Source organism: Populus euphratica, unplaced genomic scaffold (genome assembly GCF_000495115.2).
Source record: "Populus euphratica unplaced genomic scaffold, PopEup_1.0 scaffold101.1, whole genome shotgun sequence".
In the NCBI taxonomy this organism is placed as follows: Eukaryota; Viridiplantae; Streptophyta; class Magnoliopsida; order Malpighiales; family Salicaceae; genus Populus; species Populus euphratica.
Window position 1 is genome coordinate 359,677 of NW_011499894.1, and position 15,096 is coordinate 374,772.

The window sequence follows — 15,096 nt, forward strand, 5'->3', positions numbered from 1 at the left end:
GAATGCCGTTGCTCCACAGCAATTTGCAAATGTTCGTTTTCTCGGCATAAGGATATCAAAAACCATCCATCAAGAATACAAGGTCAAGGGACACTTTATTTCTACTAGTATGCTTTGTGTGTGTGTAATGTAAACAAGCATTTAATTCATTATTTATTTAATTAAAGAACTCTATCTTTTCCCATAATTGCCGCTACCATTGTTATCTAAGTTTTAGTGGCCATTTGATTTGATATTGAGGTTTACTGTATTTTGTTAAAATTTAATTTTTTTTTCTGTTTTAAAATAATTTTTTTTAGTGTTTTTAGATATTTTTAATATGCTATGTTAAAAATAATTTTTTTAATATATTTTCAAATAAAAAACATTTTGAAAAGCAATATTTACTACATTTCTAAATATATCTTAAATAAATTTAGAGAACGGAATTCTTATTATTGCTATTTCAAATATTGAAAATTTATAGAATCACCATCTTGAATGTGTTCCATTTCCAACATTAGATTACTTTTTATTTAACCAACATTTTCTAGTATATATATATATATTGTTTTATGGTTGGATGATATTTTTGGTACAGTTCATCTTGTAATTAAGACTAAATCCATTTCAAGGATTCCGATGAGGAGATGCTAATTATTTGTGACGAGACTCTTAAGATAATAAAATGCTACGCAAATGGTGCTGCCCTGTTAAGCATCACTTTCGTTTTGGTATTTTTCAAGGCTAAAATAGACTATATGGCCCAACTCAGTAATGGACCAATCCAGTAATAAGAAGTTGAGGAGGCCCAACTCATGTCAACGAGGCTTCTCCTCCAACCAGAAAATAAAGGGGAAAGTGTCTTCTTATTCACGTGCTTCAATAATAAGTTCAGGAGACCCACCTCAAGTCAACGAGTCTTCTTCTCCAACCAGAAAAGTAAAGATTCTTCTTATTCGCATGCTTCAATAATATCATCTGCACAAATAGATAGCTTTCCTCGTGATCTTCTACCCGCCTCTTCCTTACAGGTAACACCCTTCCTTCGTTTTTAGGCTTCTTTGAATCTTGGGTACTTTGAATTATTTTTCGTTTCGGTTCTCTGTCCCATAATCTTTGATAAAGGGGAAGAGGGAAGAAAAATGCTTCCCCAGCAATTGATTGGTATCCGATCTTAATGGGAAATCACTGTGTTCTGGATCTCGTAGGTTGATCTGTAATGTAGCAGTAAGCAGCTGTAATTATTTAATTACCTGTCAGTGAAGAGGTCAAGTTTCAGTTCAGAAGGTGAGGTATTGAATACTAGCAGCACTCAACTTTTATTTGCCTTTCCATTTCGATAACATATATATATTCGGCAGCTTCGATTTGGCCTATCTAAGTCGTTTAGTTGCCTTTCCATTTCGATAACATATAGTCGGTAGCTTCGATTTGGCCTCCCTAAGTCTTGCCTTGGCTCAACACCACTCATTTCCTGCTCTGCCTTCTGAGAGAGCCAGAGACATGGAGGTTGAACATTTTAGCCACCCAGATCATCCATCGATCCTCATTAATCAAGTTCTCGAATATAGTTGTGAACTAGTTATTTGCTCTGGATGCGAGGGACCTATATGGGGTCCTTGCTACAGTTGCACCTCTTGCTACTTCTTTCTTCATAAGAAATGCGCCGAGCTGCCCCGTGAGATCAAGCGGCGCATTCATCGTCAGCACCCTCTCCATCTACTGGAAAAGGCACCATATGGAGGAGAATACATTTGTGATCGGTGCGACAAAACTTGCAACAGTTTTGTTTACCATTGCTCTTTCTGTAAGTTTGATCTTGATATCAAATGTGCTTTTCAACCGGGTTTTTTGGAAGTATTGCTCTTTCTGTAAGTTTGATCTTGATATCAAATGTGCTTTTCAACCGGGTTTTGTGGAAGTTGATAGTCAGGCACATCAATTTGCCCACAAGGATCATCCATTGATTTTGAATGAAGAGCTAGAATATCATGGTGCAGGAGTTGTGTGTCCTGTGTGCAAGGAACCAATGTCTGGTCCTAGCTATAGTTGCACTTCTTGCAACTTCTTTCTTCACAAGAAGTGTGCTGAGCTGCCCCCCGAGATCAAGAGGCACATTCATCCAGAACACCCACTTCGTCTACTGCCAAATCATGATACGATGTGTGATTTTTGTAACGAAACTTGCTATGAGAGTTTTGTTTACTGCTGTTTTGTGTGCGAATTCAACCTCCATATCAAATGTGCTTTTCCCCCATGCGTTTATGCAGCTGATCAGGATCAAAGGCATCGATTTAGACGCCTACTGAATCCACTTTCATTCAAATCAATCTCCTATTTATGCAGCTGATCAGGATCAAAGGCATCGATTTAGACGCCTACTGAATCCACTTTCATTCAAATCAATCTCCTTCACCTGCAATGCATGTGGCACAGATGGAGATGGCTCCCCTTTCATGTGCACCTTGTGCCATCTCGTGGTCCACGAAGAATGCATTTCATTGCCAGGCACCCTTAAAACAGCACTGCACCATCATCCCCAAATCATCCACACATATCAACTTCAACAATGCATCGAATCTATAAACAAGTACTGTGGAATTTGCCTTCGGGAAGTTGACTCAAATTACGGAGTTTACTATTGCCCAGACTGTGACTTCGTTGCACACGTGAACTGTAGTAGAGAATATGGCGTTTCTGCAACAGAGACTGGAGGAGAAAACGAAGAAGGGCATTGTGTGACTGTTGATGATCAACTCATGAAACCTAGCTTTCGCGTTGTCCGTGAGATCAAGCATGGAGAAGAGAGAATAATTGAAGAGATCGAGCATTTCTGTCATCAACATAACCTAATCCTTAATGACAAGGTTGGTGATGATCTAAAGTGTGATGGGTGCATGTTACCAATCTCAACTCCATTTTATCGTTGTGCCAGTTGTAATTTCTTTCTTGACAAAACGTGCATAGAATTACCCGGGCGAAAAAAGTGGCGATATCACGAAAACCAACTGATTCTTTCATGGAGCCCAGGGGTGCATAATCTGTGCAAGTGTAGCGTGTGCAAGCAAGATTTTCGTGGGCTCTGCTACCGTTGTGGTATATGTGGACTCTGCATTGATGTCCGATGCTTCAAATCATTGAAAGATTCTTTTAAACATGGAGGTCATGAGCATCCCCTTTATCTTCCAGCGGGCAGAAAGAATATTCTCCGTTGTAATAATGGAGATCACGGGCTTCCCCCTTTGCTTGCAGATGACGGAGAGAATGTTCCCCCTTGCAGTGGCTGTTGTGTCAGTGAAGAATCGAAGGTATTTTTTAAATGTGTGGTTTGCGATTTCAGCCTTGGTATGAAATGTGCTACACTGCCATATAAAGCAAGACACGAGTATGATGACCATCCTCTCTTCCTTACCTATATTAATGCAAATGACTACCAGCCTTCCTGCATAATTTGTGAAAAAGATAGAGACCCGAAGCTCTGGTTCTACCGTTGTGAGGAATGCGACTTCGATGCTCATCCTGAATGTGCTCTCGGGAAATACCCATATGTCAAGCCAGGGGGGGTTAGAACATATCATAAACACCCTCACCCTCTTGCTTTGGTCGTCAAGACAGAGGATTATCCAGCATGCGATACTTGTGGTGAGCCTTGCGATGACTTGGCCCTTGAATGTACTGATACTGACTGCAATTTTATCGTCCACAGGAAAAGATGGCAATGCTTTAAGTCATTATTGTAATTGGATTGCGGGTCTATGGTTGAGGAGACCCAACTCAAGTCAACGAGGCTTCTCCTCCAACCAGAAAATAAAGGGGAAAGTGTCTTCTCATTCACGTGCTTCAATAATAAGAAGTTCAGGAGACCCACCTCAAGTGAACGAGTCTTCTTCTCCAACCAGAAAAGTAAAGATTCTTCTTATTCACATGCTTCAATAATATCATCTGCACAAATAGATAGTTTTCCTCGTGATCTTCTACCCGCCTCCTCCTTACAGGTAACACCCTTCCTTCGTTTTTAGGCTTCTTTGAATCTTGGGTCCTTTGAATTATTTTTCGTTTCGGTTCTCTGTCCCATAATCTTTGATAAAGGGGAAGAGGGAAGAAAAATGCTTCCCCAGCAATTGATTGGTATCCGATCTTAATGGGAAATCACTGTGTTCTGGATCTCGTAGGTTGATCTGTAATGTAGCAGTAAGCAGCTGTAATTATTTAATTACCTGTCAGTGAAGAGGTCAAGTTTCAGTTCAGAAGGTGAGGTATTGAATACTAGCAGCACTCAACTTTTATTTGCCTTTCCATTTCGATAACATATATATATTCGGCAGCTTCGATTTGGCCTATCTAAGTCTTGCCTTGGCTCAACACCCCTCATTTCCTGCTCTGCCTTCTGAGAGAACCAGAGACATGGAGGTCGAACATTTTAGCCACCCAGATCATCCATTGATACTCATTAATCAGGTCCTCGAATATAGTTGTGAACGAGTTATTTGTGCTGGATGCGAGGGACCTGTGTGGGGTCCTTGCTACAGTTGCACCTCTTGCTACTTCTTTCTTCACAAGAACTGCGCCGAGCTGCCGCGTGAGATCAAGCGGCGCATTCATCGTAGACACCCTCTCCATCTACTGTCAAAGCCACCATCTCATTACACAGAATGCTATTGTAATCGGTGCAACAAAACTTGCTAGAGTTTTGTTTACCATAGTTCTTTCTGTAAGTTTGATCTTGATATCAAATGTGCTTTTCAACCGGGTTTTTTGGAAGTCGATAGTCAGGCACATCAATTTGCCCACAAGGATCATCCATTGATTTTGAATGAAGAGCAAGAATATCATGGTGAAGGAGTTCTGTGCTCTGTGTGCAAGGAACCAATGCCTGGTCCAAGCTATAGTTGCACTTCTTGCAACGTCTTTCTTCACAAGAAGAGTGCTGAGCTACCCCCAGAGATCAAGAGGCACATTCATCCGGAACACCCTCTTCGTCTACTGCCAAATCATCACGTGATCTGTAGTTTTTGCAAAGAAACTTGCTATGAGAGTTTTGCTTACTGCTGTTTTGTGTGCGAATTCAACCTCCATATCAAATGTGCTTTTCCACCATGCGTTTATGCAGCTGATCAGGATCAGGGGCATCAATTTGGAAGCCTGCTGAATCCACTTTCATTCAAATCAATCTCGTTCACTTGCAATGCATGCGGCACCGATGGAGATGACTCTCCATTAGTGTGCACCTTGTGCCAACTCTTGGTCCACGAAGAATGCATTTCACTGCCAGTCACCCTTAAACTAGCACTGCATCATCATCCCCGAGTCATCCACACCTATCATCCTCAACAATGCATCGAAACTATAAACAAGTACTGTGGAATTTGCAGTCGGGAAGTTGACACAGAGTACGGAGTTTACTATTGCCCAGACTGACTTCGTTGCTCACGTGAATTGTAGCAGAGAATATGGCGATTCTGCAACAGAGATTGTAGAAGAAAACGAAGAAGGGCAAAGTGTGACTGTTGATGATCAATTTATGGAACCTAGCTTTCGCGTTGTCCGTGAGATCAAGCATGGAGAGGAGAGAATATTTGAAGAGATCGAGCATTTCAGTAATCAACATAACCTAATCCTTAGTGACAAAACCTAATCAAAGGAGCCTGTAGCTTTCCTCGTGATCTTCTACCCGCCTCTTCTTAAAGGTAACACCCTTCCTTCCAATTTGGGCTTCTTTGAATTTGGGGTTTTCCGACGGTTGAATTCTAGTAGCACTTAACTTTTATTTGCCTTTCCATTTCGATAACATATATATTCGGCAGCTTCGATTTGGCCTACCTAAGTCTTGCCTTGGCTCAACTGAGAGAGCCAGAGCCATGGAGGTTGAACATTTTAGCCACCCAGATCATCCATCGATCCTCGTTAATCAAGTTCTCGAATATAGTTGTGAACTAGTTATTTGCTCCGGATGCGAGGGACCAATATGGGGTCCTTGCTACAGTTGCACCTCTTGCTACTTCTTTCTTCATAAGAAATGCGCCGAGCTGCCCCTTGAGATCAAGCGGCGCATTCATCCTAGACACCGTCTTCATCTACTGGCAAAGCCACCATCTCATTACAGTACAGGATGCTTTTGTGATCGGTGCGACAAAACTTGCAACAGTTTTGTTTACCATTGTTCTTTCTGTAAATTTGATCTTGATATCAAATGTGCTTTTCCACCGGGTTTTTTTGATGTTGATAGTCAGGCACATCAATTTGCCCACAAGGATCATCCATTGATTTTGAATGAAGAGCAAGAATATCATGGTGAAGGAGTTATGTGCTCTGTGTGCAAGGAACCAATGTCGGGTCCTAGCTATAGTTGCACTTCTTGCAACTTCTTTCTTCACAAGAAGTGTGCTGAGCTACCCCCAGAGATCAATCGGCACTTGCATCCAGAACATCCTCTTCGTCTCCTGCCAAATCATGATACGATCTGTAATTTTTGCAACGAAACTTGCTATGAGAGTTTTGTTTACTGCTGTTTTGTGTGCGAATTCAACCTCCATATCAAATGTGCTTTTCCACCGTGCATTTATGAAGCTGATCAGGATCAGGGGCATCAATTTAGACGCCTCCTGAATCCACTTTCACTAAACTCAATCTCCTTCACTTGCAATGCATGCGGCACAGATGGAGATGACTCCCCATTCGGGTGCACCATGTGTCAGCTCGTGGTCCACGAAGAATGCATTTCATTGCCACGCACCCTTAAAACGGCACTACACCATCACCCCCAAATCATCCACACCTATCAACATCAACAATGTATCAAATCTATAAAGAAGTACTGTGGAATTTGCTGTCGGGAAGTGGACACAGAATACGGAGTTTACTATTGCCCAGACTGTGACTTCGTTGCACACGTGTATTGTAGTAGAGAATATGGCGATTCTGCAACAGAGATTGTAGAAGAAAACGAAGAAGGGCAAAGTGTGACTGTTGATGATCAATTCAAGGAACCTAGCTTTCGCGTTGTCCGTGAGATCAAGCATGGAGATGAGAGAATAATTGAAGAGATCGAACATTTCAGTCATCAACATAACCTAATCCTTATTGACAAGGCTGATGATGATCTAAAGTGTGATGGGTGCATGTTACCAATCTCAACTCCATTTTATTGTTGTGCCAGTTGTAATTTCTTTCTTGACAAAACGTGCATAGAATTACCCAGGCGAAAAAAGTGGCAATATCACGAAAACCAACTCATTCTTTCATGGATCCGAGGGGTACATAATCGGTACTACTGTTGTATGTGTAGGCAATATTTTCGGGGCCTCAGGTACAAATGTGATGTATGTGGACTCTGCATTGATGTCCGATGCTTCAAATCATTGAAAGATTCCACTAAACATGGAGGTCATGAGCATCCCCTCTATCTTCCCGCAGGCAGAAAGCATATCCTCCGGTGCCATATTGGAGATCACGGGCTTCCCCCTTTGCTTGCAGATGACAGAGAGAATATTCCCCATTGCAGTGGCTGTTGTGTGAGTGAAGAATCAAAGGTATTTTTGAAATGTGTGGTTTGCGATTTCAAGCTCGGTATGAAATGTGCTACACTGCCATATAAAGCAAGACACGAGTATGATGACCATCCTCTCTTCCTCACCTATATTAATGCAAATGACTACCAGCCTTCCTGCATAATTTGTGAAAAAGATAGAGACCCAAAGCTCTGGTTCTACCGTTGTGAGAAATGCGACTTCGATGCTCATCCAGAATGTGCTCTTGGGAGAAACCCATACGTCAAGCTAGGGGGCGTTTTCACAGGAAAAGATGGCAATGCATTGATCCATTAATACGGTAATTGGGGTGAATGGATGCATGTGGCTTCATACTTATTATCTCTGTTTCTATTTTCGCAGATGAGATCACTCTTTTTTTCTGAATAATAAAAGATGCTATTTCATTAAAACTGTCCTTGAAGGTAGTTTGTTGTTTCTTTGAGCCTTCGTAGTGACAAAGATGCCTGTCCTTCCATCCCACCATTTTTTTAGCTTAGCAGGAAGCTCTCCATAAATTCTGCTTTTACATTTTTGTTATAGATTTTATTGTAAATGCATAGAAATATTGTCATATAAAATTACAATTGTCTAACTGATATCATTTATTTTCATTCAAATATTTAATTTTTATTTCCTTAACACAATCTAATATTAAATAAATGTATTTAAATAATATTTAAAACGAATACCTCAAGGGCATTCGATAGCTTTGTCATTTAATAAGATATATCATGAAAAGAGTAAGTTAATTCATGTTTTTGCTATTTTTCTTCTTAAGAAGAATAGGAATAAGCCTCCAACTTCTTTATCTAATTTCAAAACCACGAAGGAAGGGATTTAGAGGCTCAAATTCCATTTCGATTATTTGGTTAGAACCTGATTGATTTTTAATTTAAACAAATTCAAACCCAATTTAATTATTTTTCAGCCTGATTAATGGGTAGTCTAAAAAAAATAATTAATGCTTTTGAAACTTCTACTGCTTTTTTTTTTAGCTGCAAAAAAAGTAATACATAATTAGAGTTAAGTAAAATTACAACATTAAAAGCATAATTGTCTAATTAAAATATAATATTATAGTGTTTATATATTGAAAAAATCCTACACAAGATAATTTTTTTAACTAAATAGATAAAAAATTCTAAATCAACTAATAAAATATTACAAGTCTAGATAGTTTTTGTGGTTTTATTTGAGAAAAAATGAAAAACAGAAAATAAGAGAGAATATAATCTGTATATATTTTCTTAATGATTGAATAATAGTATAATAGAAGCTCACACACACACTCTCTATTATTTAGAGGTTATGTTTACGGGGTGTTTCTAAGTGTTTTTAAATGAAAGAAATGATGTTTTGTGTTAAAAGAGAGGGGAGCAATTTTCCAGTGATTTCCAGCCTCTAGAGTTTCTCTACGGTGAAACAAATAGGTGGCGTGTTTTAATTTGTCACTATAAAAAAAGGTACCGGATGGTTACTTTAAAAAGTGCTCCCGTTTAAATAATAATAATAATAAGAAAAAGAATAAGAAATGAAGCCCAAACATACTCGCATGTGTTGATTGGCGTGCTGGGCCTCCTGGAACATGCGCTAAACCATTTTTTTTTGCCCTTCTTAAGCCCATTTAGTGTAGAATTAGATAACTAAATATATATTATATATTTCTTTATTAATTTATTAAATTAATACAAAATTTATTAAAAGTGTTTTTTTTAAATTAACATCAAAATTTTAGTTTTAGTTTGAATAAGGTTATAGTTTTCTTTTCAACTATTATTTTTTAACGAACAATTATTATTTTTAGTTTCTCCTGCATTTTTTTAAATGCATTCAATTGTTACCTTATGATTTATAATACTATAAATTTTACTTGACATGTTTTAAACAATAAATAGTTAAATTTTTATTTTTATTATATATAATCGATGTTATTTTAATTTTAATTTAATAATTTGGGGGTAGTAAACATGAAAAATGTGATATGAAATAACATGAGAAGATCAATATGAATATTTGAATTAAGATCCTAACTCCACTCAAGATAGCTCCTCTCAAGACTAATAGTTTCTAATACTATTCTTCATTTTCATCTTTTATTTTATATTGTATTCATTGTTAAATTATTATATGGACATGATCCATTAACTAAGAAATGGACCAATCCGATCTGATAAAGACATTTGTTTACATAGTTTTTTTTTTTAAAAAAACCTGTAATTAATTTGGAAAGGGAATATTACGCGCATGATCTTCTTCCTTTCCCATCTCTCTCTGCATTATAAAATCTAGAAAACCAAATAGGAATGAATGACAATGGAGACTTTAAGGTCGGGGGCTTTTTAAGGAGAAATGGTTAACATTAGTTTTTGAATTTATAGTTTAAATTAGACGAGGGAAAAAAATAATGCATAGTTAAGTTATTTTTATATATTTATATGTATAAATTATATCTATTTAATCTGAATTTTATTGTTTGTAGTTAATCAACTTGATGAAATGTGATATATAAGAGAATGTGTTTTCAATTTTTTTTATATCTCTAATTATATAATTTAATTCCAAGATAAATGATCTTCTCCGACGTGTCCTTATGATCTAGACAAGAACGATTTCAACTAAAATCTGAGTTGTTTTTATTTCGAGAAAAATAATGCAGGAGCTAAAGTCATAATGGATTTCATATAATCATGAATTTTTTTTTAGTAGTTTATTTACATAATATATTATGGTGATAGTTAAGATTTAGTTATTTTTAAAAAATACGGATTTATTTGGCCCAGAGTTTTAGTAATATTTAAAGGAATGCTACATAATTTTCTTTTTAATTATGGTGGTAGTTATCCCTTGCCTCTCTATTTTGTCCCAGCATCACTAACCCTCATCTATGGCTAACACCTATAGCTCGGCCTGTTTTCTTTTAATCCAAACCCTATTTTACTAACGTGGGCTAGGTCTAATCTCTTAGAAAGGCTTGGGAAATTAAGCTAGGTTTGGAAAAGCTAGCCTAACCCATCTAATACAGGAATACAATGTTAAGGGGCACTTTATTTCTATTAGTATACTTTGTGTGTGTGTGTGTAATGTAAACAAGCATTTAATTAATTATCTATTTAATTAAAGAACTCTATCTTTTTCCATAATTGCCGTACCATCGTTATCTAAGTTTTAGTGCCCATTTGATTTGATATTGAGCTTGAACTGTCTTTTGTTAAATTTTATTTTTTTTCTATTTTAAATTAAGTTTTTTTTTATGTTTTCTTATCGTTTTAATATAATAATATTAAAATATTTTTTTTTAAATATACTATTTTAATATATTTTTAAATAAAAAATATTTTTAAAAATAATATTTATCATATCTCCAATATATCTCAAGTAAATTTAAAGAACGGAATTCTTGTTATTGCTATTTCAAACATTGAAGATTTAAAGGATCACCATCTTGTATGCTAATTATTTGTGATGAGACGATTTGATAATAAAATGCCAAAACCGGAATAAATAAATAAATAAATAAACCATCCAAAAACTAGCTAGGCAAATGGTGCTGCCCTGTTAAGCATCATTTTCGTTTTGGTATTTTTCAAGGCTAAAATAGACTATATGGCCTGTTTGTTCTTCTTCTTCGTAGTCATCCTGACAATAACATCAATAACAACAAAAAATACTTATTAACATTAATAAAAAAAAAATTAATAGAGATTTTTTTTAAAATCAAATTATATTTTTATCAGTTATTTAAATTATTTTTAAACTTATTAAATTAATTAAATCAGAGATCAACCCCGTACAATTTAAATTTTTACGAAAAAAAAAACATTAATAATACCTGTATATATATTTTAAAAAAATTAATTTAACGTTCTGCCATTTCTCACATAGGTCAAGTCTAATGCTTCTTCAATGTTTTCAGGCCAATAATTGGTTTGCTTGATGATGCCAAGCCCAATTGGATCACAACCGGCCTTCAAATCCAAGTAATTATTGTGGAGGGAGTAAAACAAGTATTTTTGTCATAAGAATTCCTTGCTCATATCTTAAGGCTGGAAATGAGGTCCATTTCAAATCTAGTTAATTTTTCAAAAATAATATTAATAATATTATTTAGAAAAAATTAATTTCACCCCAGCATATTATTTGCCAATTATTTTCTGTCATCTCTCACATAAGTCAAGTCTAATGCCACTTCAATGTTTTCAGGCCAATGATTGGTTTCCATGATAATGCCAAGCCCAATTGTAATTATTGTGGCCCATTTCTTGTTCATAAGAATTCCTTGTTCATGTCTTGAGGCCCATTTCAAATCCGAGCAGAGAACCGAACTGATATTATTCCCTTGCACATACGCTTATCTAGATAATAAATCCATTCGACGTCCTTTGTTCTTCATCCTGCTACCAGCAAAATCATTGATCAGAAGCTTAAACTCCCTCTTGTCAACTAATCATTTATAATACTAATGAAAATTATGTTTTTTACATTAAGTATAGTGCGGGGGCAGTGACATATAGTTTTGTTAAACAAAAATTATAATATATTTAAAAAAAAAAGAGGTGGATGAGAGGTCATCCAACCCCTTAAAAATATAAGTGTATTTTTAGAGAGTTAGTTCTCAATTTCTTATTTTCTTGAAATAAACTTGAAATACTATTTTTTATTTCATTAACAACTTATTATACGGACTTGATCCATTAACTAAGCAATGGACCAATCCAATAGAATACTAAGCAATGGACATGATCCAGTAACATGAAGTTGACGAGACCCAGCTCAAGTCAACGAGTCTTCCACTCCAACCAGAAAAGCAAGAGGAAAGTGTCTTCTTACTCACCTGCCTATATAATACCATCTACACGTATAGAAGAGCCTGTAGCTATCACCATGATCTTCTTCCCACCCCATCCTTGCAGATAACACCCTTCCTTCCTTTTCGGGCTTCTTTGAATTTTGGTATCCGATCTTAATGGGAAATCACTGTTTTCTGGATCTCGTTGGTTGATCTGTAATGTAGCAGTGAGCAGCTGTAATTATTTAATTAGCCGTCGTCGGTGAAGAGGTCAAGCTTCAGTTCAGAAGGTAAGGTATTGAATACTAGCAGCACTCAACTTTTATTTGCCTTTCCATTTCGATAACATATATATTCGGCAGCTTCAATTTGGCCTGCCTAAGTCTTGCCTTGGCTCAACACCTCTCATTTCCAGCTCTGTCTTCTGAGAGAGTCAGAGACATGGAGGTTGAACATTTTAGCCACCCAGATCATCCATTGATCCTCATTAATCAAGTTCTCGAATATAGTTGTGAACTAGTTATTTGCTCTGGATGCGAGGGACCTATAGGGGGTCCTCGCTACAGTTGCACCTCTTGTTACTTCTTTCTTCACAAGAAATGCGCCGAGCTGCCCCGTGAGATCAAGCGGCGCATTCATCGTCAACACCCTCTCCATCTATTGTCAAAGCCACCATATGGAGGAGAATGCCGTTGTAATCGGTGCAACAAAATTTGCAAGAGTTTTGTTTACCATTGTTCTTTCTGCAAGTTTGATCTTGATATCAAATGTGCTTTTCAACCGGGTTTTTTGGAAGTTGATATTCAGGCACATCAATTTGCTCACAAGGATCATCCATTGATTTTGAATGAAGAGCAAGAATATGATGGTGAAGGAGTTGTGTGCTCTGTGTGCAAGGAACCAATGTCTGGTCCAATCTATAGTTGCACTTCTTGCAACGTCTTTCTTCACAAGAAGTGTGCTGAGCTACCCCCAGAGATCAAGAGGCAAATTCATCCGGAACACCCTCTTCGTCTACTGCCAAATCATCACATGATCTGTAGTTTTTGCAAAGAAACTTGCTATGAGAGTTTTGCTTACTGCTGTTTTGTGTGCGAATTCAACCTCCATATCAAATGTGCTTTTCCACCATGCGTTTATGCAGCTGATCAGGATCAGGGGCATCAATTTAGAAGCCTGCTAAATTCACCTTCATTAAAATCAATCTCTTTCACTTGCAATGCATGCGGCACTGATGGAGATGACTCCCCTTTCATGTGCACCTTGTGCCAACTCTTGGTCCACGAAGAATGCATTTCATTGCCAGTCACCCTTAAACTAGCACTGCATCATCATCCCCGAGTCATCCACACCTATCATCCTCAACAATACATCGAATCTATAAACAAGTACTGTGGAATTTGCAGTCGGGAAGTTGACACAGAGTACGGAGTTTACTATTGCCCAGACTGTGACTTCGTTGCTCACGTGAATTGTAGCAGAGAATATGGCGATTCTGCAACAGAGATTGTAGAAGAAAACGAAGAAGGGCAAAGTGTGACTGTTGATGATCAATTTATGGAACCTAGCTTTCGCGTTGTCCGTGAGATCAAGCATGGAGAGGAGAGAATAATTGAAGAGATCGAGCATTTCAGTCATCAACATAACCTAATCCTTAGTGACAAGGTTGATGATGATCTAAAGTGTGATGGGTGCATGTTACCAATCTCAACTCCATTTTATAGTTGTGCCAGTTGTAATTTCTTTCTTGACGAAACCTGCATAGAATTACCCAGGCGAAAAAAGTGGCGATATCACGAAAACCAACTGATTCTTTCATGGAAGCGATGGGAACATGATCCGTTCTACTGTGATTTGTGTAATCAAACTTCTCGTGGGCTCAGGTACACATGTGATGTATGTGGACTCTCCATTGATGTCCGATGCTTCAAATCATTGAAAGATTCTTTTAAACATGGAGGTCATGAGCATCCCCTTTATCTTCCAGCGGACAGAAAGAATATTCTCCGTTGCAATATTGGAGGTCGCGGGCTTCCCCCTTTGCTTGCAGATGACGGAGAGAATGTTCCCCCTTGCAGTGGCTGTTGTGTCAGTGAAGAATCGAAGGTATTTTTTAAATGTGTGGTTTGCGATTTCAGCCTTGGTATGAAATGTGCTACAGTGCCATATAAAGCAAGACTCGAGCATGATGACCATCCTCTCTTCCTCACCTATATTAATGCAAATGACTACCAGCCTTCCTGTTTAATTTGTGAAAAAGATAGAGACCCAAAGCTCTGGTTCTACCGTTGTGAGAAATGCGACTTCGATGCTCATCCTGAATGTGCTCTCGGGAAATACCCATACGTCAAGCTAGGGGGCGTTCGCACGTATCCTAATCACCCTCTTGCTTTGGTCGTCAAGACAGGGGATTATCGTCCACAGTCATGCGATTCTTGTGGTGAGCCTTGCGATGACTTGGCCCTTGAATGTACTGATCCTAACTGCAGTTTTATCGTCCACAGTGAAAGAGGGGAATGATATGAGTCATTAATATGGTAATTGGATTGCAGTTGTTGGCTTTTTTCTTATTTTTGGGTTATGATTGTTGGCAGTTGCTAGACAGAGGATTATTATCTCTGTTTCTATTTACGCATTTGTGATTCTGAACAATGGATGCTATTTTATTAAAATTGGAAATGAAATATTTTATTTTAATAAAAATAATTGGTAGTTTGTTGTTTCTGTGAGCCTTCGTAGGGACAAAGATGTCCAAGAGCCACCGTTTGTTTTAGCTCAGCAGGAGGCTCTAGATCCTCT

The 15,096-nt window shown here is 37.5% G+C and overlaps 1 protein-coding gene and 2 long non-coding RNA genes across 9 annotated transcripts; 1 reads left to right on the forward strand and 2 right to left on the reverse strand.

The window, feature by feature from the left end:
• Window positions 1–886: 886 nt before the first annotated feature.
• LOC105131758 (uncharacterized) lies at window positions 887–14,976 on the forward strand. 7 transcript variants are annotated; one of them, XM_011034893.1, is made up of 5 exons: window positions 1,035–1,331; window positions 1,415–1,828; window positions 1,893–2,268; window positions 2,345–3,694; window positions 7,783–8,034. In XM_011034893.1, coding segments are annotated over exons 1-5 (2,172 nt in total). In that variant the 5' UTR covers window positions 1,035–1,330; the 3' UTR covers window positions 7,814–8,034. The 7 variants fall into 7 exon arrangements, with proteins under 7 accessions (XP_011033199.1, XP_011033195.1, XP_011033194.1 ...); XM_011034892.1 differs by having other exon boundaries at window positions 1,893–2,260; window positions 2,337–3,694; XM_011034894.1 differs by lacking the exons at window positions 2,345–3,694; window positions 7,783–8,034 and adding exons at window positions 6,611–7,761; window positions 14,654–14,976 and having other exon boundaries at window positions 1,036–1,331; window positions 1,893–2,313.
• On the reverse strand, window positions 2,932–14,162 carry LOC105131760 (uncharacterized). Its single transcript, XR_843494.1, has 3 exons — window positions 14,132–14,162; window positions 13,483–13,486; window positions 2,932–3,014 (listed from the first exon to the last, which is right to left on the reverse strand). It is a non-coding gene; the product is annotated as an uncharacterized LOC105131760 (long non-coding RNA).
• On the reverse strand, window positions 3,953–12,734 carry LOC105131759 (uncharacterized). Its single transcript, XR_843493.1, has 3 exons — window positions 12,687–12,734; window positions 5,755–5,813; window positions 3,953–4,273 (listed from the first exon to the last, which is right to left on the reverse strand). It is a non-coding gene; the product is annotated as an uncharacterized LOC105131759 (long non-coding RNA).
• Window positions 14,977–15,096: the final 120 nt, after the last annotated feature.

Coding starts and splice junctions, on each gene's coding strand:
- LOC105131758 (XM_011034893.1), top strand. Junction 1,829..1,892: donor CAAATGTGCTTTTCAACCGG/GTTTTTTGGAAG, acceptor CTTTTCAACCGG/GTTTTGTGGAAGTTGATAGT. Junction 3,695..7,782: donor TTTATCGTCCACAGGAAAAG/ATGGCAATGCTT, acceptor TCACAGGAAAAG/ATGGCAATGCATTGATCCAT.